The 26,401-nt window shown below is 35.2% G+C and overlaps 2 protein-coding genes across 2 annotated transcripts in view; one reads left to right on the forward strand and one right to left on the reverse strand.

Moving 5' to 3' along the window:
• Positions 1–6,662: 6,662 nt before the first annotated feature.
• Positions 6,663–8,968, forward strand: LOC140152082 (uncharacterized). The gene has a single exon (XM_072174381.1). It carries the CDS (start codon positions 6,710–6,712, stop codon positions 8,966–8,968), a length of 2,259 nt encoding a protein of 752 aa, XP_072030482.1. The 5' UTR covers positions 6,663–6,709.
• A 7,826-nt stretch (positions 8,969–16,794) lies between these two features.
• Positions 16,795–26,401, reverse strand: part of LOC140152083 (ATP-binding cassette sub-family C member 9-like) — a 37,709-nt gene continuing 28,102 nt past the window's right edge. Inside the window, exons 21-32 of the mRNA XM_072174382.1 lie at positions 26,004–26,175; positions 25,178–25,270; positions 24,257–24,359; positions 23,850–23,966; positions 22,646–22,757; positions 22,264–22,391; positions 20,642–20,720; positions 20,349–20,457; positions 19,316–19,419; positions 18,414–18,547; positions 17,801–17,863; positions 16,795–17,047 (exon numbers count right to left, since the gene is read on the reverse strand). Of these exons, the coding sequence (XP_072030483.1) occupies positions 16,910–17,047; positions 17,801–17,863; positions 18,414–18,547; positions 19,316–19,419; positions 20,349–20,457; positions 20,642–20,720; positions 22,264–22,391; positions 22,646–22,757; positions 23,850–23,966; positions 24,257–24,359; positions 25,178–25,270; positions 26,004–26,175 (1,352 nt within the window). The 3' untranslated portion in view covers positions 16,795–16,909. The remainder of the gene's footprint in view (positions 17,048–17,800; positions 17,864–18,413; positions 18,548–19,315; positions 19,420–20,348; positions 20,458–20,641; positions 20,721–22,263; positions 22,392–22,645; positions 22,758–23,849; positions 23,967–24,256; positions 24,360–25,177; positions 25,271–26,003; positions 26,176–26,401) is intronic.

Raw genomic sequence — 26,401 nt, forward strand, 5'->3', positions numbered from 1 at the left:
TGATTGTCCAAAAACATTGCCAACTTTTTAGCTATTCAAATTGCTATGTTTTAAACTGTTTGGGGATATGTATCAGGTATTTTACGTCTTATTCGACTTAAATTATTCAAAATTTGATGAAAATATATGTTTAAAGTGACCGATCCCTGAAATATTTGTGGATGTAATGTAATATTATTTATTGTATGTGTTTCTATTATATATAAACTAACATGTCCAAGTTTCATTTGAATCGCTCTACTGGATCTGAAGTTATGATCCCAAATGTGAAAAAGCAAACACTGATTTTAGAATTCCTCAGACAATCTCAGAAAATATTGTTCGAACACTTTAAAGGCCTTATTGGAAATAGTCCCCTTCTACCCCCGTACAATGTTGGCATACCCAATATGCTCATCTTCACATATCTTCTCCCAACATTGATTGGTGGGGAAAGGGAGGGATATGCTTAAGATGAACATTGAGAGAACTCTATTATAAATCTTAGTTTCCAGTGACTCATATAGCGTGCGCACTATACTAAGATGAACATGGGAATTACAGTGGGTGTTCGAACACATTTTCCGGGATTGTCTACAAAATTGCTTAGCAAAATCATCTGATTTTAGTTTTTGGACAATAACTCTGCAGTTACGCCATCGATTTTAATGCAATTTGGCACACATGTTAGACATATAATTTGCTATTATCCCACAAAATATGGAGGAAATCAATGAATATTTTGATAGCGTTCTGTTAGTATAGATTTAACATAGCGTTTTGTACACACAAATACAGGCCTAAATTATTTATGTGCCATGTTTATTGAGCATATGTACATGTGGTATAATTAATTTAGAGAAGGTGTTAATATTTTATATTCAGCTAAAACAGACATTACTCGTAAATTTAATGTTATGTATTTAAATGTCACAAATTTACCACTGTGTGATAAATCGGAGGGGGGACGAGAGAGAGAGCGAGTGATAGGAAGGAGAGATACGCACAGGCTATGCACATTTATTGTTTTTAAAAACATTACTTGACCAACATTTAAGAAAATCAGCCTAATGTGTGAAATTGTGTTCATTAAACATTTTAAATACACCATGGTTAGGATGGTCAAATGGTGAATCATAACGATTTACACACATAGACAAGCACGCATTTCCAACGATTCACCATATAATAGAAAAGTAAATCCTATTATTCTTTATGTTTTGTGGTCAACGTGCACAATGTGTGTTTTCAATGGGGAGATGTGCAATGATTTACCTTTACCATGAATAGGCTTTCACACTTTCAGTGTACACAGTTATACCCACTGAAGAGACAACGCAAATCATGTTTAATGAAATGTGCCAATTTGAGATTGCATAGGCCTAATAATAAAGGTCATTATCTATAATGCTCATAATGATCGGTGTTTAACTGAAAAACAACATTTTGAATTGTTTATATTTTCTTTCTTTTTGGATCAAAAATAATGACAATCATGAAATAAGCCTGAACTTGCACACCAATCATTGACCATGTTAGTTAAAATATTATTGATTGATGTGTCCTATACATTGCGCATGTGTCTTTTAATGTAAAATTGGACTTGAACTTGAAACATATTGAACAGCAAGTGACATTTGCACTTTTTATTCTTCCTTCTTTTTAATGCATTATTTTCCTTTTACTTAGATTGTTTGTTTTATCTTCCTTTATTTAATTTTGGCATTTTCTTTCCTATTTTGTGTTGGTTTTGTTTCTTTGTTTCTTTGTTTCTTATATCTTTCATTATTTTTTTGGGGGGGGGGGGGGTCTTTAATGACTTCTTTTTCGTTTTATTTGCTTGAAATCTTTGAAGTTTACTTTTGTGGGGTCAGGAATTACTGGTTTGGAAGGAGAAGTTTGGCAATGCATTGGACATAGGGTGGTAGATGTCGTTGCATTATTTTGCTATCTACTGCAGATAGCATTGACAAATTTGCATCCCACATCCGTGTGATGTTTGATTGACGGTGCCCTTAGTGTTATAGCAAATATAAAAGATGGTCCATGATTGTCCAAAAACATTGTCAACTTTTTAGCTATTCAAATTGCTATGTTTTAAACTGTTTGGGGATATGTATCAGGTATTTTACGTCTTATTCGACTTAAATTATTCAAAATTTGATGAAAATATATGTTTAAAGTGACCGATCCCTGAAATATTTGTGGATGTAATGTAATATTATTTATTGTATGTGTTCCTATTATATATAAACTAACATGTCCAAGTTTCATTTGAATCGCTCTACTGGATCTGAAGTTATGATCCCAAATGTGAAAAAAGCAAACACTGATTTTAGAATTCCTCAGACAATCTCAGAAAATATTGTTCGAACACTTTAAAGGCCTTATTGGAAATAGTCCCCTTCTACCCCCGTACAATGTTGGCATACCTAATATGCTCATCTTCACATATCTTCTCCCAACATTGATTGGTGGGGAAAGGGAGGGATATGCTTAAGATGAACATTGAGAGAACTCTATTATAAATCTTAGTTTCCAGTGACTCATATAGCGTGCGCACTATACTAAGATGAACATGGGAATTACAGTGGGTGTTCGAACACATTTTTCCGGGATTGTCTACAAAATTGCTTAGCAAAATCATCTGATTTTAGTTTTGGACAATAACTCTGCAGTTACGCCATCGATTTTAATGCAATTTGGCACACATGTTAGACATATAATTTGCTATTATCCCACAAAATATGGAGGAAATCAATGAATATTTTGATAGCGTTCTGTTAGTATAGATTTAACATAGCGTTTTGTACACACAAATACAGGCCTAAATTATTTATGTGCCATGTTTATTGAGCATATGTACATGTGGTATAATTAATTTAGAGAAGGTGTTAATATTTTATATTCAGCTAAAAACAGACATTACTCGTAAATTTAATGTTATGTATTTAAAGGTCACAAATTTACCACTGTGTGATAAATCGGAGGGGGACGAGAGAGAGAGCGAGTGATAGGAAGGAGAGATACGCACAGGCTATGCACATTTATTGTTTTTAAAAACATTACTTGACCAACATTTAAGAAAATCAGCCTAATGTGTGAAATTGTGTTCATTAAACATTTTAAATACACCATGGTTAGGATGGTCAAATGGTGAATCATAACGATTTACACACATAGACAAGCACGCATTTCCAACGATTCACCATATAATAGAAAAGTAAATCCTATTATTCTTTATGTTTTGTGGTCAACCGTGCACAATGTGTGTTTTCAATGGGGAGATGTGCAATGATTTACCTTTACCATGAATAGGCTTTCACACTTTCAGTGTACACAGTTATACCCACTGAAGAGACAACGCAAATCATGTTTAATGAAATGTGCCAATTTGAGATTGCATAGGCCTAATAATAAAGGTCATTATCTATAATGCTCATAATGATCGGTGTTTAACTGAAAAACAACATTTTGAATTGTTTATATTTTCTTTCTTTTTTGTATCAAAAATAATGACAATCATGAAATAAGCCTGAACTTGCACACCAATCATTGACCATGTTAGTTAAAATATTATTGATTGATGTGTCCTATACATTGCGCATGTGTCTTTTAATGTAAAATTGGACTTGAACTTGAAACATATTGAACAGCAAGTGACATTTGCACTTCCTACGCTTCCTTCTTTTTAATGCATTATTTTCCTTTTACTTAGATTGTTTGTTTTATCTTCCTTTATTTAATTTTGGCATTTTCTTTCCTATTTTGTGTTGGTTTTGTTTCTTTGTTTCTTTGTTTCTTATATCTTTCATTATTATTTTTTGTGGGGGGTCTTTAATGACTTCTTTTTCGTTTTATTTGCTTGAAATCTTTGAAGTTTACTTTTGTGGGGTCAGGAATTACTGGTTTGGAAGGAGAAGTTTGGCAATGCATTGGACATAGGGTGGTAGATGTCGTTGCATTATTTTGCTATCTACTGCAGATAGCATTGATAAATTTGCATCCCACATCCGTGTGATGTTTGATTGACGGTGCCCTTAGTGTTATAGCAAATATAAAAGATGGTCCATGATTGTCCAAAAACATTGTCAACTTTTTAGCTATTCAAATTGCTATGTTTTAAACTGTTTGGGGATATGTATCAGGTATTTTACGTCTTATTCGACTTAAATTATTCAAAATTTGATGAAAATATATGTTTAAAGTGACCGATCCCTGAAATATTTGTGGATGTAATGTAATATTATTTATTGCATGTGTTCCTATTATATATAAACTAACATGTCCAAGTTTCATTTGAATCGCTCTACTGGATCTGAAGTTATGATCCCAAATGTGAAAAAGCAAACACTGATTTTAGAATTCCTCAGACAATCTCAGAAAATATTGTTCGAACACTTTAAAGGCCTTATTGGAAATAGTCCCCTTCTACCCCCGTACAATGTTGGCATACCCAATATGCTCATCTTCACATATCTTCTCCCAACATTGATTGGTGGGGAAAGGGAGGGATATGCTTAAGATGAACATTGAGAGAACTCTATTATAAATCTTAGTTTCCAGTGACTCATATAGCGTGCGCACTATACTAAGATGAACATGGGAATTACAGTGGGTGTTCGAACACATTTTTTCCGGGATTGTCTACAAAATTGCTTAGCAAAATCATCTGATTTTAGTTTTTGGACAATAACTCTGCAGTTACGCCATCGATTTTAATGCAATTTGGCACACATGTTAGACATATAATTTGCTATTATCCCACAAAATATGGAGGAAATCAATGAATATTTTGATAGCGTTCTGTTAGTATAGATTTAACATAGCGTTTTGTACACACAAATACAGGCCTAAATTATTTATGTGCCATGTTTATTGAGCATATGTACATGTGGTATAATTAATTTAGAGAAGGTGTTAATATTTTATATTCAGCTAAAAACAGACATTACTCGTAAATTTAATGTTATGTATTTAAATGTCACAAATTTACCACTGTGTGATAAATCGGAGGGGGGACGAGAGAGAGAGCGAGTGATAGGAAGGAGAGATACGCACAGGCTATGCACATTTATTGTTTTTAAAAACATTACTTGACCAACATTTAAGAAAATCAGCCTAATGTGTGAAATTGTGTTCATTAAACATTTTAAATACACCATGGTTAGGATGGTCAAATGGTGAATCATAACGATTTACACACATAGACAAGCACGCATTTCCAACGATTCACCATATAATAGAAAAGTAAATCCTATTATTCTTTATGTTTTGTGGTCAACCGTGCACAATGTGTGTTTTCAATGGGGAGATGTGCAATGATTTACCTTTACCATGAATAGGCTTTCACACTTTCAGTGTACACAGTTATACCCACTGAAGAGACAACGCAAATCATGTTTAATGAAATGTGCCAATTTGAGATTGCATAGGCCTAATAATAAAGGTCATTATCTATAATGCTCATAATGATCGGTGTTTAACTGAAAAACAACATTTTTGAATTGTTTATATTTTCTTTCTAAAAAAAATCAAAAATAATGACAATCATGAAATAAGCCTGAACTTGCACACCAATCATTGACCATGTTAGTTAAAATATTATTGATTGATGTGTCCTATACATTGCGCATGTGTCTTTTAATGTAAAATTGGACTTGAACTTGAAACATATTGAACAGCAAGTGACATTTGCACTTTTTATTCTTCCTTCTTCTTAATGCATTATTTTCCTTTTACTTAGATTGTTTGTTTTATCTTCCTTTATTTAATTTTGGCATTTTCTTTCCTATTTTGTGTTGGTTTTGTTTCTTTGTTTCTTTGTTTCTTATATCTTTCATTATTATTTTTTGTGGGGGGTCTTTAATGACTTCTTTTTCGTTTTATTTGCTTGAAATCTTTGAAGTTTACTTTTGTGGGGTCAGGAATTACTGGTTTGGAAGGAGAAGTTTGGCAATGCATTGGACATAGGGTGGTAGATGTCGTTGCATTATTTTGCTATCTACTGCAGATAGCATTAACAAATTTGCATCCCACATCCGTGTGATGTTTGATTGACGGTGCCCTTAGTGTTATAGCAAATATAAAAGATGGTCCATGATTGTCCAAAAACATTGTCAACTTTTTAGCTATTCAAATTGCTATGTTTTAAACTGTTTGGGGATATGTATCAGGTATTTTACGTCTTATTCGACTTAAATTATTCAAAATTTGATGAAAATATATGTCTAAAGCGACCCATCCCTGAAATATTTGTGGATGTAATGTAATATTATTTATTGTATGTGTTCCCTATTATATATAAACTAACATGTCCAAGTTTCATTTGAATCGCTCTACTGGATCTGAAGTTATGATCCCAAATGTGAAAAAGCAAACACTGATTTTAGAATTCCTCAGACAATCTCAGAAAATATTGTTCGAACACTTTAAAGGCCTTATTGGAAATAGTCCCCCTTCTACCCCCCGTACAATGTTGGCATACCCAATATGCTCATCTTCACATATCTTCTCCCAACATTGATTGGTGGGGAAAGGGAGGGATATGCTTAAGATGAACATTGAGAGAACTCTATTATAAATCTTAGTTTCCAGTGACTCATATAGCGTGCGCACTATACTAAGATGAACATGGGAATTACAGTGGGTGTTCGAACACATTTTTTCCGGGATTGTAGATATTGACAGCAATAAACTTACCACTTTGCCAAGAAGGTTATTCAAAGGTATGTTAAGCCTTGAAATGTTGTACCTCAATGGAAATCAGATGCATACGCTTGTTGAAGATACTTTTGATGAATTAAAAGATCTAGTTAGATTAAACCTTGACGACAATAAACTGACTACTTTGCCAAAAGGGTTATTGAACGGTTTGACAAACCTGGAACAGTTATACCTCTTTGGAAATCAGATAAGTTCATTAGATGATGATATATTTAATGAAACTAGTAAGCTGTCTTATTTGTCTCTACAAGACAACAACCTGATCACTTTGCCAAGAGGGTTGTTTAAAGGAGTGCCAAGGCTGGAAACGTTGAACCTCGGTGGAAATCAGATACGTTCACTAGACGGGGATTTGTTTAATGAGATCAGTAAGCTAGTTTATCTGAATCTACGTGACAACTTACTAACTACATTGCCAAGAGGATTATTTAATGGATTGACAAACCTGGAACAGTTACGCCTCTTTGGAAATCGGATAAGTTCACTAGATGAGGATATATTTAATAAAACTAGTCGGATGTTTTATTTGTCTCTGCAAGACAACAACCTGGCCACTTTGCCAAGAGGGTTGTTCAAAGGAGTGCCAAGCCTGGAAACGTTATTATTGGGTCAAAATCAGATACGTTCACTCGATGGAGATTTGTTTAAGGAGACGAGTAAGCTAGTTTATCTGAATGTACGTAACAACACCCTGACCACTTTGCCAAAAGGGTTATTGAAAGGATTGCCAAACCTTGAAAAGTTGGACCTCGATGGAAATCGAATAAGTTTACTAGACGGAGAGTTGTTTAATGAAACCAGTAAGTTAGAATACCTGGATCTACGTGGCAACAACCTGACCACTTTGCCGAAAAGGTTATTGAATGGGTTAATAAATCTTGAAAGGTTATTCCTCTTTGGAAATCAGATAAGTTCACTGGATGAGGATTTATTCAATGAAACTAGTAAGCTGTTTTATTTGAATCTACGCGATAACAACCTGTCCACTTTGCCAAGAGGGTTGTTCAAAGGATTGTCAAACCTTGAAACGTTGCACCTTGCTGGAAATCAGATCAGTTCACTAGACGAGGAGTTGTTTAATGACAATAGCAAGCTGGGTTATTTGTATCTACATGACAACATCCTGACTACTTTGTCAAAACGGTTGTTCAAAGGACTAACTAACCTGAAAGAGTTATTCCTCTATGGAAATCAGATTACCTCACTGGACGTAAATTTGTTTAATGAAACTAGTAAGCTGGATTCTTTGAATTTACACGGCAACAGCCTGGCCACTTTGCCAAGAGGGTTGTTCAAAGGATTGACACGCCTTGATAGGTTGTATCTTACTGATATCCAGATAGGTACACTAGACGGGGACTTGTTTAATGAGACTAGTAAGCTGACTTTTCTGTCTCTGTCAAGAAACAAGTTACAACAGCTATCAAAGCAATTGTTCCATGGTCTACATAACCTTACTGAACTATACCTGCATATGAATGAAATGACAACATTAGATAGTACTTTGTTTCAAGGATTACACAGTTTACAGGTACTCATTCTGCACACAAACATGTTGGAAGAATTGAATTATGATTTATTTTGGAAATTGAACACTTTGCTATTTCTTGATTTAAGTTACAATCAATTAACAAATTTGAATCCCCGTATATTTGCAGGATTAACTAGCTTACAAAGTATTTACTTGAATAACAATAAACTCCGTTCATTAGACACATATCTATTTACAGATATGAGGAATCTCCGTTTACTGGACCTGTCTAAGAACCAATTATCAAACATTCCAAATATTAATCACATAAGTTCACTAGCTTCTATCTACTTACTAGGAAATAGATTGACTATGATAGATAAGTATACATTTATTGATATCCCAACGCAGACTGAAATAGTTGTAAACGCAACAGAAATCTGTGAATGTTACGTACCAAGTGACATTAACTGTACTGCTTTAGATGTGCGATCCCCGTATTTGACATGCGATAGATTATTGTCAGACAGAGTGTTGATGGTGATGATGTGGCTTATTGGTTTGAGTGCTATAGGCGGTAATTTATTTGTTTTGATTCGCAAGAAGACAAAAGTGAAAAGAATAAAGTACAATCATTTTTGCTTAGTCACCTGGCAATGTCTGATTTACTCATGGGGATCTATTTGCTTACTATTGCATCTGCTGATATTTACTTTGGTAACTATTTCCCGATGCAAGCTGAAACCTGGAGATCAGGTATTACATGCAGAATTATTGGAGCAATGTCACTAATATCTAGCGAAGCTTCTGTGTTCTTTATAACACTTATAAGCATTGACAGATTCATTAACATTCGATTCCCATATTCTCTTCGCAAGCTAAGGAAAAAGTCATCGGCTGTAATAGTAGCACTACTTTGGCTAATCTCTGTCGTCTTAGGGACTGTGACGGTTCCATCGATTATAGCTCGTGACAATTTTAAATTTTACGACAACTCTCACGTTTGCATTGGCCTTCCTCTGGCTCAACTTGAAAGGTTTTCAAAGGATGTGTCGAAGGAATCAGTTATCGCGGAGAATGGTTCTTATAGATATGTCAAGTACATTGTTCATTCCGAATCTCTCGGCCATGTTCCCGGTTTGTATTACGCAACAGCAGTGCTTATTGGTCTTAACGGCATCTGTTATTTCATCATAGTGTTATGCTATGTAGTAATTGTGCGAACTGTGTTACAGTCATCGAAACGTGTAGGTTTAAACAAGAATGTAAAAGAACAGATCAGATTAAATGTCAAAGTTGCCGCCATAGTCCTCACAGACTTCTTTTGTTGGGCTCCGATCGTTTTAATGGGGGTGTTGGTGCAGTTCGGCGCTATTACATTGCCCTCTTCTGTATTCGCATGGTCAGTTACATTCATTTTGCCCATCAATTCTGCGATCAATCCATATCTGTACACCATTACGGCCATTATTAGTGATTATCGTAAGAAGACAAAACAGTTACCTGCTAACGGTCAGCAACCAAGGCCATTACAGCCTCGAAATCGTGGACAAAACGATCAATTTCACAACAAGCAAATGAAAACTATCGCTCTCTCTGATCAAGATACGTCACAGCAATCCTCATTGCAAAGTGCACCCGCCACTAAGTCAACCGAGGCATGATTATACTTTACTAATCTGTGCCTTGATCATTATGATTTTTGAACTAACGAAGATATATGAGTTGTCCTCATTTTCAATTAAGTAAACTTGGAAAGTCACATTGGTTGAATGGTTTATTATTAGATATAATGTCGCAGCTTAGAGGAAGCAGTGTCTGTTTTTGATCATGTCTATAAAAACACTGTGCCCACTTTGATGAGGAAAGGTGCATTTTCCCTCTCAATATAACCAAAGAGCTGGATTTAGGATAAACAACCATATCCCGTTATGTGGTTCATTATTACTAGAGTTCTCATAACAAATCCAGGTGCTCACAATAGTAGTAGTGACATTTTGCAACCGCACTGGCTCATTGCTTCATCTTGACTGGAGCTGTATCCAGTACTATCACATGCTGTCTTAGCTGTAGTGATGCTAGTTGAATTTTCTTGGATAAGCTGGTTGTATGCCGATGACTGAGAAAATAAGCTGCACCCCCTCATTGTTCATAGCTTGCTCGTTGCGCCACCTGATCCAGATTGGGAACTTACCACTTTCACGATGAAGAATTTTGGCAGCCCCTTTTTCTCTGGGCAGAGCGGTCACTGAGGACGGGTTAATTTTATCACAGATATTGGAATGGCGGTTTTATGTACGGAATGGTATAACTTGTTTATAAAAAAAAAGGGGGGAGTGCAAAGCAGTCTACCTAGAGAGCCAAGCCCTCAAGTTTGAAGTGACATGGCGTGTTATAACAGGTTGCCCTATAATTATATGTATTTCTATGGGTCATAAGCAATAACTGTTGGTGGTCAATTAAATCAATCTTCTGTGGAATCCCAACATGGGAGCAATCTTATTTTAAACCCCGCCAAAGTATTCCTATGGTCATAAGGGGCCAGAAAGGTATAGTTTGACCTACCTGTTGTGATGTACGGTTTTTGAGTTATTAACAAAATGGTAAAAATACCCATATGTGACTCCTCGCCACAACTGAGCCCGGATGTCGCCAATCATCATTTTTGAGATATTCAACCAAAATATTCTGCTTGAAATTAGCTTTAAAATGATGTATATCATGTCTATAGTACTTGACATTTAAGTAGTGAAAATCAATAAAACAGTCAATAAATCCTTTCTTTCCTATTGTTTATTGTTAAGTTCGATGGAGCATATCTCAATAGTGGCACTGGCGACATCCGGGCTCAGTTGTGGCGAGGAGTCACATATTTGAACCAAAAATGTCTCAAATTGTTCCTCTTGCAAAACCAATTTAAAGAAAGAAGTTTGCGCCATCTGGGGCTTTTGTTACATATTTTACGTAGGAAATAGGTAAAGGGAGTTCAAAGGGGATTGACCTCTCACTCTGTGACCTAATTAACGAAACATGTAAGATGGCAAACTTTTCTTTATTTTGAAATGATTTTTAAAGAGGAACAATCTCTCAGAATTATTTCAAAATAAAGAAAAAAATTCCATCTTACATGTTTCGTTAATTAGGTTACAGGGTGAGAGGTCAATACCCTCTGAGACATCTTTGGTTTAAATCGGAGGAGTTTCACGATGTTGACTTCTGTCAATTTGACCCTTGACCTTTTTGCTTATAAGACTTCTGTCAATTTGACCCTTGACCTTTTTGCTTATAAGACTTCTGTCAATTTGACCCTTGACCTTTTTGCTTATAATTCAAGAACCCCGTACGCCACAGGTAGGTCAAACTATACTTTTTCTGAATCCTTATGACCAGAGGAATACTTGAGCATTTAATGTAATTACGTACTTGGTTGTTGAATCTAATGCACTGTAGAAAAAAATAACATGTCAGTGTTTAGAAGCTTTTAGTATAGCTATTATTATTTGAAACGTACTTTTATCGCAACCTGTATGTCACTAAATATGATTGGTACTCATTTGTTTCCTATTAAATTTCCTTATTAAATGAACAAATCCAGCCTTGCAAATGACTGGATCCTAGTAATTGGAAATGTATCTTAAGCGCGCTTCAGACTCCGAGTATTGTACGTAATATTGTATGTATATATGTACGTTATTTAATCTATTGCCATTCTATTTCCAGTAATGTTTAAGTTCTAACGAATGTTTGATGACGAAAAATCGATAATATGTTACATACAATATCTAGCAGAAATATATTATCGATTTTACGTCATCAAACATTCGTTAGAACTTAAACAGTACTGGAAATAGAATGGCAATAGATTAAATAACGTACATATTGTACATACAATATTGTACGTACAATAAAAAGTCTGTATACTGCTTTACGTTGCATTTTCAAGCGGCAGCCCTTTCAATCAACATGAATTTGAAGACCAATCATGCATATACATTGTAGATGAAAACAGTAGTTAATAGCATTTATGTGTTTATGTAATAAATGTATAGTATATACACGCCCTGATGTAAAATATAGTAATTACTTTAATGACCATGATCAGGCACTTTGGTTAAATTATAACAATAATGGAATATTAAATTTGGATATTTTAAATATTAGCACTGTTAACTTATATAGTGTTAATACATTTTGAGAAAACTACATTATTTCCAATTTGAACTATATTTGTAATGGAAGAAGAACTCAAATTATAAAATAATCAATAATTAATAAGTGACAAGGTATTAATCTATAGCTGTAAAAAGTCTAAAATAAATCCTTTTCAATCTGCAGATAAATAACAAACCTTTAATTTTCTCAAACAAGTATTTTGTAAGTTTGGTCCTTCTTCCATTACAGCAGCAATCTTCAGTTGTTTTATGAAAATGTGTGTAGAAATGTGATAAAAGAATTATTATATCTAGCATAGTAGTAATGTGTTGTAAAACGTGGTGTCAACCCAGCAAACACAAAACGTTTTCGACATCATTCGCAAAAGGTTATAAAAGGTTGTCAGAAAACGTTTAAATGTCGGGTTATATAAAGGGTATATTAAGAGTATAAAACGTTTTCATAACCTTAAAAAACATTTTTGATAATCTACTGCTCAGCAAACAAAAATGTTTTACAGAAAACGTTGAAATGTTGGGTTACATAAAGGGAATAAAAACGTTTTAATAACATTCCAAAAACATTCTTGAAAACTTGATACAAAACATTCTAAACAGAATGTTATTTTGGGGTTGAAAAAATATTTTGCGAAAAATGTTTGCTCAAAACATTTTCAATAACGTTTTAAAAACGTTTTCATGACCTTAATATAACCCGACATTTAAATGTTATTAAAAGGTTTTGAAAAAACATTTTAAGAACATTTCTGTGTTTGCTGGGTTCAAATATTTTAACATAATGTTATTTAAGTATTGACACAATATTTGGCAAAAATGTTTGCAAAAATAGTTTACAATAACATTTTGAAAACATTTAAAAATATTGTTGTACTGTGTTTTCATACAAAACGTTTTAAACGTTATCATGACCTTTATATAACCCGACATTTTAATGTTATTAAAACGTTTTTACCTTTACCAAAAGCCAAAATATAACTTATTTAAAACGTTTTTAAAACGTTTTTGTGTTTGCTGGGAAGTGCCCATGGTGTTCTTTGGACTCTGGAATTCTGACTTTCTCTATCCTACAATGTATAAGTAAATTTTACGACCCATTAGTTGATCTAAAATGAGCGTTTATTGCGTTTCGACAGTATTTTTTGTGGGACATGAGAGCACCTCAGACCTATCGAATTGCATTCTGAATACGAAGCATGTCTTTCTGATATCAAATAATTTTCATTTTGTGAAAATCACAATATAATACAAATTTTATGACAAATTATAAAAATTTGATATTTTTCAAATTTTTGATATATAACAGTACTCGAAGTAAATTATATAAATCTAATGACATATTCTTAAAGTGTATGAAGCAGGGAGGAAAAGCCGACGGTCAATTGAAAATTTTGACCTTTCATATTGAAGATATGGATTTTTTTCGCAAAAAGACCTAAATACGAAAGGTCAAAATTTTCAATTGATCATCAGCTTTTCATCCTACCTACATACACTTTAAGTATAAATCATCAGATTTATAAAGTTTACTTCAAGTACTGTTAAATATCAAAATATAAATTTTAATGATTTGCCATAAAATGTGTATTAAATTGCGAATTTCAAAAATCAAAATTATTTGATATCAGAATGACATTCTTCGTATTCAGAATGCAATTCGATATGTCTGATGTGCTCTAATGTCCCACAATAAATACTGTCCAAACGTTCATACCCCAGCCCTTAATATACCTAAAAAGCACCCAAAAATTGTCAACATTGGGCACTTTTGAGGGAAATTAGCCAAAATGCGCCCAATTCATGTAATCGTGGTACATGATTGTCTCTGCAGAACTCTCAAAGTGCCAGGTATCGCTTATACCAAAATTCGTGACTGCACTCCAAAATGGTGGCACATACCCGTAATATCATCAAACGGTGAAAACCACGGGATCAATTCGCCAATTGTAATTGATGTAGGGGGGTGTTAGCTTGTGTTATTGAGGTGCAGCCCATTTTCAAGCTGATTTTCCAATCTTTACAGCCAAATCAATTCAAAAAATTGTTTGGTTTGGCGGAAATGGCTCACATACTTGTATTGTTGTGATCATATTGCCGAATAGAAATAGTATAAACCGACTTTTCATTGTTGGAAAAATCAGTGATATCGCACTATGTTGACAGAATAAAACAATACAAAAGCTTGATCGCTATTAGCGCTCAGCCAATCGCCTGAAACACTTCGTGCATTGTAGCTGTATAACATGCACCGCTTATTGTAAACAGTTATTTATCGTATGAAAAGCATGTGCAGTTTAAATTATGCATGTGCAGTTTGTCACTTTTTGTATGTGTATGTGTTTTGTTAGTAAATATAAATGAATACAGGGTGTCCCAAAAGTCTCTTTCCCATTTTGAACGTACACAACTCTATTATTCAGCAACCGACGGCAAACATAGAGGTATATTTGCATAGAGAAAATTCTTGCAATTTGGACTCCAAATTTGGCATATAAACCTACAGAAATAGTAAATAACCTACGGTGAAACATTTGGACATTAGCTAACATTATGCACAAAATCATACAATAATTTTACAACGCATCTCCGGACTCAAAATATTCACGTTATCTTATCCACTACCTATCTAGGGGGGGCGCAAGCCATTTTTCTGCAATTTTCATATGCGGCTTTCAAAATTTTAAGATCAATTGGGGGCACGTGCCCCGTGTTCTATGACGCTACGCCACTGACACCAAGATTTATAGTTTTATGTAGCAATCAAGCCAGCAAAAGCTGTCTTTTAATATTCCATCCTTCAATTCTCTGCTCGCTCTGTCACAAGACTCCTCCACCTAAACCAACTCGTTGTATGAGTTGACTCTTTCCAAATATGTATTTTGATTTCCCCTAGTCCAATCCTTGTGAAAGATATGACGGTTTAAAATAGTAAAGAGACTTTTGGGACACCCTGTACATTTCATAAGACTTTTTATATTACAGACATCTCCAATGTCAACGGAACTCTTAAAATGAGTTAGTTATGTACTAAAGTTTCCCCTATGTAGTTTTATACCTTGTTTTTTAAGCTAATGTGCAGAGAATTGAAATAAACAAACAAATAATATAAGTTTGAAATGGTTGATTATTTTCACAAACTTGAAGTAATATTCTAATAGTAATGACAATACATTTTTTCTTCCTGTATTTTAACAGGAAAATAAAATATGTTTTCATACCTGTATTGTATTGTATAGTATTTACTAGTATATTTTTATTAAAAGTTCATAACAAACCTTTATGACTGTGCTTTGTTTCAACTGTCTCCTATAATTATTTCTATTATCCTCGTCTAATAATTTCGCTATTTGACAATTAATACTTTTAAGTAAAATTTGATATCTATACTACTAAAATAATAGCCGTTGTGTGTCTGTCTGTCCGGCTATGCGTTCCGCCGTGCTTCGACGCATCAAGCCGAAATTTTGGATCAGTATGGATAGTCCGACGAGTAGGACCTTTTTTCTAAGTTACCAGACTATACACATTTCACACTATGATCACTATCTCACATGTTGCAAGAAAGACGATTCGCGAAAGTCCAGTGACCGCGCCGCCCAAAAGGGGCGGTTAGTGGATTTTTGTGGTTAATCTTTCTTGAGCGATCAGAGTTAGAGTCTAGTTGGTAACTAAGAAAAAATCCAGGTCCTACCGGACTAGATATGGATTGGTAACGGGAAAAGCATGTTGGAACGGGTGGTTTTCGAAGAGCCCCCTCGAGGTCAAAGCCCGGGTCAAAGGTCATCTAGGGGGGGAATACCCCAACTGGATAGCAAAAACAACAGCAAGTGGATACAAAGATGTGTATTAGACAACTCTGTACATGTTTCATTCAGCTTTTGGCTACTTGCCCAATTTGAAATGGACTGTAATACCCAGAATCACCAATGAGCGCCTACATACCCCAATAAGCGCCCACATACCCCAATAAGCGCCCACATACCCCAATAAGCGCCCACAACCCCAATAATAGCTGAACATGCTAAAGGGCCATTACAGCTACAGGCGCACATGTTATAAAGTCAAAAGGGTCATCAGGGGTCAAGCAGTATCTCTATTATGCACCTGGTGCCCTAATAGCTACAGGGTCATTACAGCCCCAGGTGCACTAGTTTATCTAAAGAGTTCCCATCGTTTTCAATTGCACGAGGATTTTGTCACGCTTGCTAATGCTGGTCTTGGTATGTCGTGCCCATGGGTAACGTGCGTATTTATAAACACGTGCTTTAATATAGTTGAAGGTAGCTTTTGAAAGTTAGAAGCCGAAACTCAGATATTATAGGTTAGCGCCGTAAAGACGTAACTCAGTAATTAAAAGAATACCAAAGAATATCTTAAATTCCACTATTCTTAATCATAAGTGACATTTGTCATAATGAATTGGATACAACTTCCGGTTACAAGACCGTATTTAAGTGAAATCAAAAACTTTCATTGTGAGTTGTAAATAGGTTTAACTTATGATATGAAAACTTGTTTTCTCTAAATGGCATTTTTGGAGCTTTCTGGCTCTCAACCCTCGACTTTATTTGTTAGCTTGAACCATGGCATAGAATTCCGAAGTTTCTCTCGCTAATAAGTTTCCAGGGCTGTCACATTCAATGATCTCACCATCACCTAAAACCCAGATTGTGTCTGATTCACGAATGGTGGACACGCGATGCTGAAATATAAATAAAATGTGAGAATTTGTGTCAAATACGAATAAAACAAAATGTCATAAATTAAGATTTTTAGCAATGAATTTAGTTGAAAATCGATTTATAATAAACAGTTCAATATACTTATTAGCGTTTTTGGTGAGTCGGATTTTTATACACTGTAAAAACTTGGCAAGCTTTGCCATCGTGTCTAGAAATTGGACATGTATGCAACAATAGAAAACGTAAAAAATTGAATCATGTGTCTTACCTGAAAACACACTCAAGTCATGTGAAGCCGGGTTTGAGATGCTTCCCGAGGAAGACACAAATTCACGTCTGCGCAAGACATCTCGTGTCTCAACAGAGTCATGCCTGCATGCTTCACATATTGGGTTATTCCAGTTCAATCCATACACCCTTATGGAAGACAAGACCTTGATCTTCCACACAGGGAGTGTGAATTTCAAATGGGTCTTCCTGAATGGGTGATTCCCTGTGTGGGAGAGTAAGGTCATGTCTTCCATAGGGGTGTACATGTAGTATGGATTTCAACTGGAATATCCCATCATAAGACGTGTCACTTGAACCCGGTGTGGAGACACATTGTTGTGCGTCACCTGATTAGACGTGCCGCAATTAAACATGCGTGTCCTAGGTCGTGTCTTCATCCAAGACATAGGCATATAATGCTTCTTCTATTTTAACTTTTCTATTGTTGAGGACACTCTTGAAAAAACTTGCCAAGACGCCATTTTGACAGTAAATTTACTTACAGCAATCGTCAGCACAGTTTTTTCTGTGAAAGCTGATGCAACAACGTCTTGTAAGAGTTTCTCCTACACACAAGAAGAAATGCACAGATGAACATAATAGGATTTATTCAGTTCATCTATAGATCTATACTTACTACAACATTTATTCTGACCATAGTCATATAATGTGCAGTTAATACCAGATTCCTAAAGCTGTCGCCTCCAGAGGTACACTGCTGTCCACTTACTTCATTGGTACTGGAATTTTAGAATATCTATATCTGAGTATCGCACACCAGAATCGCACATAACGTACACACACTGGTACTGGATTGGTACTGCACTGGTACTTTGTAGCCACAAAGTAGCTGGAGGAAGTGCACCTCTGAGGTCGGCAGCACTCGGAATCTGGTAGTGTAGTTTTCTCCCTAATCATGTCTGCAAGTTTAATTTATCTTTAAGTCTTATCCCACCAAGAATTGAAACATTGTCAATGTTATTTGTTCAAGCTTAAGTCTGAGCATAATTGTCGAGTAATTTTCCAGCCTGGTTTTGCAGTCGGTTGGGTAAAATTTCAAAAATGACCCAATCTACTTAATTATTGTCGGAAAGTAAGGTTGAGCTGTGAGTGTACCGTGTCATAGTCAATTGAGGCAGTGGCTTCGTCCATGATAAGTACGCGGGAATTCCTGAGAAAAGCTCGAGCTAAACAAAATAGTTGACGCTGACCAACGCTGAAATTTTCACCACCTTCTGACACAGGGGTGTCTGCAAATATAAATTGAATTAAAATAGTAGCATAAATGGGGGATATTGTTTCGAAGATGTATAGCCACTTATGCCTATAACATAATAGTATTATGATCGATCAGGTTGAAGTATTTAATTTTGAGCATTGAGTTATATCATGATTGGCAACTTGCCCATTAGTCCACTTGCTAACATCCTTCATAGCATGTAGCATACTTGGTTGAATAGCTATAATGCTAATGTTTGACTTGTTTAATTTAAGATCAACAGGCTCACCCCCTTTGTCGATGAGATTTTGATGGCCCATTTTCTTATTCCTATACTAAAATTTGCCATTCCAAAATCGATGTATTTCCCCAAGAAATCGTGAAAAAAAATCGTCGATTTGTGGTAACCACGCTAACGAAGTTTCCCACGCCCATTTGCATTGTGGGTAAGTCCAGCCAATTTATATATTGACATAAAATCACTGTTTCTTCTCAAAAGAAACTGTAAGATGAAGTTTAGTACAGCTGCATATATTCGCTTGTTTCGCTATTTACAATGATCAGATAATCGGGACCACAACGCAATGCGCGTACACCATGTACCATAACAGCTGTCTTACTATAAATTGTACCAATAAATCACATTTACGCTGAAAAAATGTTCTGCCTTTATACCTGGATGCATACAGGGGACGATATGTGATATTATACGTTTGAAGAAACTTCACACCTAAACCAATAGAGTTAACATCCTTTTGATATATATCTAAGAATGTGTCGTGAAAACATTACTGCTTACCAAGACCAATGTCAAACTGAGAAACGATTGGTTTGAGTTGTGCTATTTCTAGAGCATTCCAAAGTTCCTGATCTGACTTACTACAAGTTGGATCCAAATTACTCCTGTTTTGAAATATAAACATGAATTCAACTCGAATATGACTTATGGTACATTGATAACAAAGTAATGGGATCTTTTTTATATCGAGCATATCTAGGTATTAGCAGCTGAAAACTAGGAGATAACGCTGACGAAACTTCGCCCAGGTACAAGTGACCTGGTGAAGGGGTCGCCATAGATAGCTGGTCGGGGCATTTTCACAGGACAGGCAAGTGTAGCCGACAATCGGGCGTTACCCTGATCGAAACCGACTGTAACTTGGTCTTTATCATGGGTCATCTGCCCCGCCATTTACCAGATGAGCCATTGGGAGAGCGGATAAGATTTTTGTTGTTGGTCCCGGGGAAATGAACCCGAGACCTCTTGCACCAAAGGCAAAGACCTTAATCAGTTCCCCAATCTTTGATAAAGTTGGAGCCAAAGCACACAAGTGTGAAAAAACATCATGATCACATTATTAATCAAACAATCTGAAGATACGGAAACAAGTCTCTTGTATTTGAGTCCCCTTATTGCTACAATGGGCTATTACAAACAATAATGGTACTAACCCTATAGAAGACATGGAATTTCTATGTCTTCTTTACCCTCTAAAGAAGACATGGGAAAATCAAACTTTCCCATGTCTTCTTTAGGGAATGGTACCAACAAATTCCGGAATAGCCCAACAGACTGTCAGTATTAATCGCCTTATTAATTTCAAATTTGGCATCACATGGCGTATCTGGCAACAAAAAGAGCACACTAGAAATAATAAGCCATATATTTGATTTGTCAGTTTAGACCTTATCATGCCTATGATCTGGTCAACGACCAGAACGGTTTACAAACCTACAAGCACATCCGACCATGCCGACCCACCACACCCACAACATACCCCCACAAGCACCCCTACGAACCTCACACGCACCCCAAGTCCCCAGCGTTTTACCTTATTGACCCTGTAAATAATATCGGATCTTGTGGAATAATGGACAATCTTTGTCTTAATGTTGTCAGCGGCATCGCTGCGATATTTTCTCCATCGATGATAATTTGACCTGAGTGAAAATTACAAAAAGGGATCTATTATTGACAGTTTTAGTCCAATTTCATAATGTCTTATTAGATATGCTGGAGATTTGTAAAGTATTATCCAGTCGACAGATCGTGTTCCATGAGTGGAGTTGTATGATAAACAGGTTCAATGAGTGTATTCTGTTAAAGGTGAATTACTTTGCTTACCCTGATATGTCTGAATCAATCGTAACAGTGAAAGTGTTAGAGAAGATTTCCCGCTTCCCGTTCGGCCACATATTCCCACCTAATTTATTGAAAATTAAACAGATGTAAATATTATAATCGTGCAGATGTGATCTTGTAAAATGATAAAATGGTTATAATTGAAGTGAGAAGTAATCACTCGTCTTTATCTGTTTGTAAATATTTATATGGGCATATACCGTTGACATAAATCTCTTATCAGTTGACCTGAATGTAGACTTAAAGCCATATTATAACATTTTCAAACAAAGTAGATTAGCATTTCTTTGCCATAAAATGTTAGCTTTTACTGTCAGATATATCCCCTTTTATTTTTGAGCAAAGCAAAGAAAATTGGAATTTACTACCAGCGCACATGTCCGAATACGTACCACTCCTTTGGTCATGTTGTGGTACGACCCTATGTTGTGTCCCGCACGCCGATGTACTGTGTGTTATGAACATCGTGTATGCGTTCGACTAATATATAATTCCATCGTAATAATAAAGCGCCGGATCTGGCGTTTTATTCAAAATCTCGGATTTTGATAAAACTACAGCACCTAGAGTCTTGATATTTGCAGGGTATATTGGTTTAATAAAGTACAATTTAATCGTGTAAAAAAAGGAATTTTAAAAATTCAGTGAGGGCGTCTTCCTCAGCAAATGTTATAATGTGGCTTTAAATTACTTACCTGTATACCTTAATCACGTACCCGTAGATCGGAATTACTTACCCATAGACCCTAATCACTTACCCGTAGACCTTACCCTTAGACCTAAATCAGTTACCCATAAACCTAAATTACATAGCTGTATACCTAAATCATTACCCTTGCACTTTAATCACTTACCCATAGACCCAAATCACTTAAAATCACCTAAATCATTTACCCGTAGACCTAAACCACTCACCCGTATACCTCAATTATTTCCCGTAGACCTAAATTACTTACCCGTAAACCTAGAGCACATACCTGTAGACATTAATCACTTACCTTTAGACCTATACCACTTACCCTTATACCGTAATCACTTACTCATAGACCTAAATCACTAGGCCATTAGACCTAGACCTAAATCACTTTCCCGTAGACCTAAATCACTTACCCATAGACATAAATAACTTACTCGTAGACTTAAATCATTTCCCGTAGACCTAATCCACTCCCCGTAGACCTAAATCACTTATCCATGGACCTAAAATCACTTACCCGTAGACCTAAATCACTTATTCGTAGACCTAAATCATTTGCCCGTAGATTTAAATCACTTACCCGTAGACCTAAATCAAACAAAACGATGTAATGCTATTCCAGTTGAATTTCACACATCTCATATAGAAGAGTCCATAACCGTCCACACAAGGAGTGATTTAATTGGGATCACATATTAAATCTATACCCCTGTGCAGAAGATAAAGGTAATGTCTTCCATAAGGGGTGTAAAGGGATTTTAACTGGAATATCCCAATGTAAATAGGATCAGGTGGAGGGTTACACGTGCTCCCGAATCGGAAGTGAAAATTTAGAAAAATCCCATTGAAAATACCAATAAAGAGCTGGTGCCCTTTAATCAGGCTCTACGCCACTAATTGAGCCTACCTTTTCTCCGGGTTGTACGTATAGAGTAATATCTTGTAGCACTGGTGGCAGATTTTCAGCATAACGAACAGATACGTGTTCGATTTGGATTGCACCACGACTAGGCCAATCAGATGGAGGTTCCGTACCTGTAACAAGTGACAACATCAGGACAAATTGCAACTCAAAGAATAAGCCTTACTTGATTTATGTGCAAGGACTAGAGAGAAATAACCAAAAGTATATTGGACTTCTAACACTTGCATGCACGCATGTGATACAACTCGTTTCCTGAATTACACATATTTCAGAACAAGCATGATTTTGTGTGTGTGTGTGTGTGTGTGTGTGTGGGGGGGTGGGGGGGGGGGGTGGTTGTTGGGTTTATCCTTTTCATTACTACCTTCATAATTTTCACTTGGTATATCTGCATAGAATTGTACACGTTCAACAGGATTCATCTGCATCTCAGTGTCAGCGGAAAATCGTACCAATTCAAACAATGAATATGATATCTAAAAGTGAACACACAAAAGTGTTGAAGCACCTTAATTATTATCTACATGTAACCATCTACCAAAAAGGTAATTAACCCCTTTAAATAATGGCCATTATTCCTAAAAGTTTGATTCCGCATTATGACACCTCATTTGTTGCAATGGTCCCTATATTGATGTCACGGCGTATATTTTAATGAAGGTATACCTAAGAATTTAAAGTTGCAGCAAAATCCTATTGCCTTGTATTCAGTATTCATTGAAGGAAATCTGTTCAGCTCTCATTGGATTATTCTTTTTGTTTCATGCATTGAGAATCAAAACATATGATAATCAATAACAAGTCAATTGTCATTATTCACATCATCAGTGATCATTATTCACGTGATGTCAAATTGAAACATGAAGATTTCAATGACTAAACAAGGTCCTAAATGGCTTACAATTGCAAGTTATCCTTTCAGTGGTAAAGTTAGATTCAAAATTTACTTACTTGGGAGGTGTTCACAAATAGATGTAACCCTTGGTCTTCCACTTCTTGTGAACTTCTTGGTCACAGGAAACATGCAATGTTTTAATATGGGTTAAGTAAACAATGACCACTGATGTGAATAATGACATTTTCTTATTGATTATTACATGTTTTGGCCTCCAAAATATTCACGAAACAAGTATCCAATGAGTGCCGAAAACATTTCCTTCTATGGACAATGAATACAAGGCAATAGGACTTTGCTGCAACTTTCAAATCTTGGGTTTCTTTTGTTCAATATTGAGACCATTGCAACAAACGAGGTGTCATAATGCGCAGAATTAAATTCTGCTTCGACTGCATATCCCAAATTTGACATACAAGCAACCGTTTAGGAACCGTTTAGGACCATTATTTAAAGAGGTAAATACTTTTTGTTCTTGGTGAATATGTTGAAGCAAGATTCTTCATCTTATTTGCCTCATCTCATCTGGGAGAAATAGAAATTCTGAGGAAAACATAATCTTAAAATGAGCGATTTATACAATAGGTCGGGAAGTGAAATGTAACGATATCGTGACTTAGCAATTTGCAAGCATTTATTTATTGGCCACCAACCATTCACAAATAGTACTTACTATTAGAACATAACTGATAGATAATCCAACTGAACTGGAATCTAAATTGCCAAGTATTGTAGCTTGAAGTAACGTTGTTAAACTAACCATCAGTACCATGAACCCACCACAGATACTCTGTAAGAACAAAACCGTAGAGAATGACAAGCTTGGAATTTTATACATCTTTCAGCTATACCTTTGCCTCCAAAATTGAGGATAGTTTACCCATTTTTAAAAACCATTGAGTCATTATGCCCACTTTTATACCACTACAAGTACTACGAGTATTTCATTCAAATAGTAGTTCCTGCTCATATGTATGATACGAAAATTAAATAAGGAACAAGTACCGCAACTTATCAACAGAACCTCGAAAATATAATGAATGAATAATAAACAACAGCTTTTAGTTGAAATTATGATACCATTTGTAGCCCCAGCCATCCATATGCAGCTTGTAGGTATAGAAAAGCTGTATTATTGGTATCAATCCGTTTAAGCAAGGTGGAAAAGAATCGCTTCTGCTCTCTGTAAATAACAAGAAAATATTTTTATAGGATTAAACTTTTATTATATAAATTTATATGGCACGGAAGAAAATACCACCTACTTCTCAGTTATTGTATCATTTCGAGGACATAAACTTGATGTCTTACAAACGTAACGTCGACTAGTTAGTTAAAAGTGTTTTTTAACTTCTTAATTACTTATGCAAGATAATTATATAAAAGTATACATTTAGAAAAATTAGTCAAGGAAACTAAATATAAACACAGATTTAAGGGTACAAATACATATTTTGGAGAAAATCATAAAAAGCAACTGCTTTGCCTCAAGATCTATACACTCCATTCCAGGAACGATTTTATCCGTTTTTCGGATATTGGTCTTATCTTTTCAATAATTGACCAAATAAGGCAAAAAAAATGACTTTTTATCATTTTGGCTTATAATGTATTTAGCTTATAGTCCAATATTGGCCTTATTTGGTTAAAAATATTTTTAAAAAAACAATAAAAAACACTAGTTCCTGGAATAGAGTGGATAGATTGCAAAAAAATGCACACAGCCTACAGTGTGTTTACAAACATTTGAGTTACAAAATGTTTGTGGTTTTTGTGATTTTCTCCAAAATGGTTATTTTCTTCCAAAATGTATAATTAAATACATAATCTTACATGGATAATTTTACATAACTTTTGATCAGCCCCCTTAAAATGACCTAGAAATTCAAGGCGTACATATTTAAAATATGTTCTAAATATTACGAGAGATTTCAAAACATGTCAAAAATATTATTGTTTATGTAAACATATTATTTTCTAGTAATGATCACTGAGACATACCTGTATGCCCTTAATGTAGTAAGTCCGCCTAGAGTCTCTGAGAAATGGGCAAATACTGGTGATCTCGTGACACTGTCTAATCTCTGAAGCTCCCTATGGATGGAATATAATTATTATGAAACAGGAATAATTATTAAAATTACAATTCTCGTAGCATAACGTAACATAAAACATAAGAGAACAAAGTGAATTGGGCAGTAAAACGCGTTTTCCAGATGTTATGAGAATCATTATGTGATGAGATAAAGCAAAATCAGTCGGAACTCGGAAATATTAAATTTTCAGTTTCTTATAGGATAGTAAAAAGCATTTACACAGCTGGATTTTGCAGAAAATCCCATTGAAATTGAACAACCAGTTCCAAAGATATGAGCAATTAAAGACTTTGCAAAATAGGAGGAATAAATATGAAATATTTCCTTTATTTGGCTATATCTGAAAATCAATACTTCCAAGTTCCGACGTCACTGACGTTGCTTGATCGCATCACATAATGTTCGAACATTAAGACAAATAAACGCCCAAACGTTCAAGAATTTGTCAAATTTCATTATTGTGCAGCTTTTTATATACCTCAGATTACAGTCGTTCTGTGATTATGAAAATCAAGATTCAGCATCATCATCTGCTGAAGACGCTAGTCAAACTAGTGAAAACGTCCCAGATGAGCTAAAAATAGTGTAGTGTTGAAGTTAAACTCTTTAATCAAGATTAACATTACTTGCATAGCATTACAGCTAGTGTTCAATGGGGGTTCAGTTAGCCAGCGGAAGACAAAATAACATTATATACAAAACATTTTAGTTCTTTGCACAGATATACAAACCTAGAGCTTCGAATGAAGTATACAGCTAAGATAATATAAACGATAACAATGGGGACAATTTCTACCAAGAAAATAGGCGTTATGATTACATTCACGACTATTGTAAACGAAGTTGTAGAAATGAAATGAGTAACCGACCACATAGTCATGTTCAGTTTCTGAAAACAAAACAAAGTTTTCAATTATTGTTTTTGGTTGTTGTTATTTTGGTATGTTTGGTAAAAATACCTATTTTCTTTTGATTCACTATTTCACTTCTTTCACACAAAGTTTTATTCCTTCCCAATCAGATAAAAACACAATTATTCATCTGTTTTTTCGTGAGGCCCAGGGGAATCCTATTGATCAGAATATAAAATTACATCATGTCTATTTACAGATTTTGGAAAACCCCAGAA

Source organism: Amphiura filiformis, chromosome 5, assembly GCF_039555335.1.
Source record: "Amphiura filiformis chromosome 5, Afil_fr2py, whole genome shotgun sequence".
NCBI classification, from domain to species: domain Eukaryota; kingdom Metazoa; phylum Echinodermata; class Ophiuroidea; order Amphilepidida; family Amphiuridae; genus Amphiura; species Amphiura filiformis.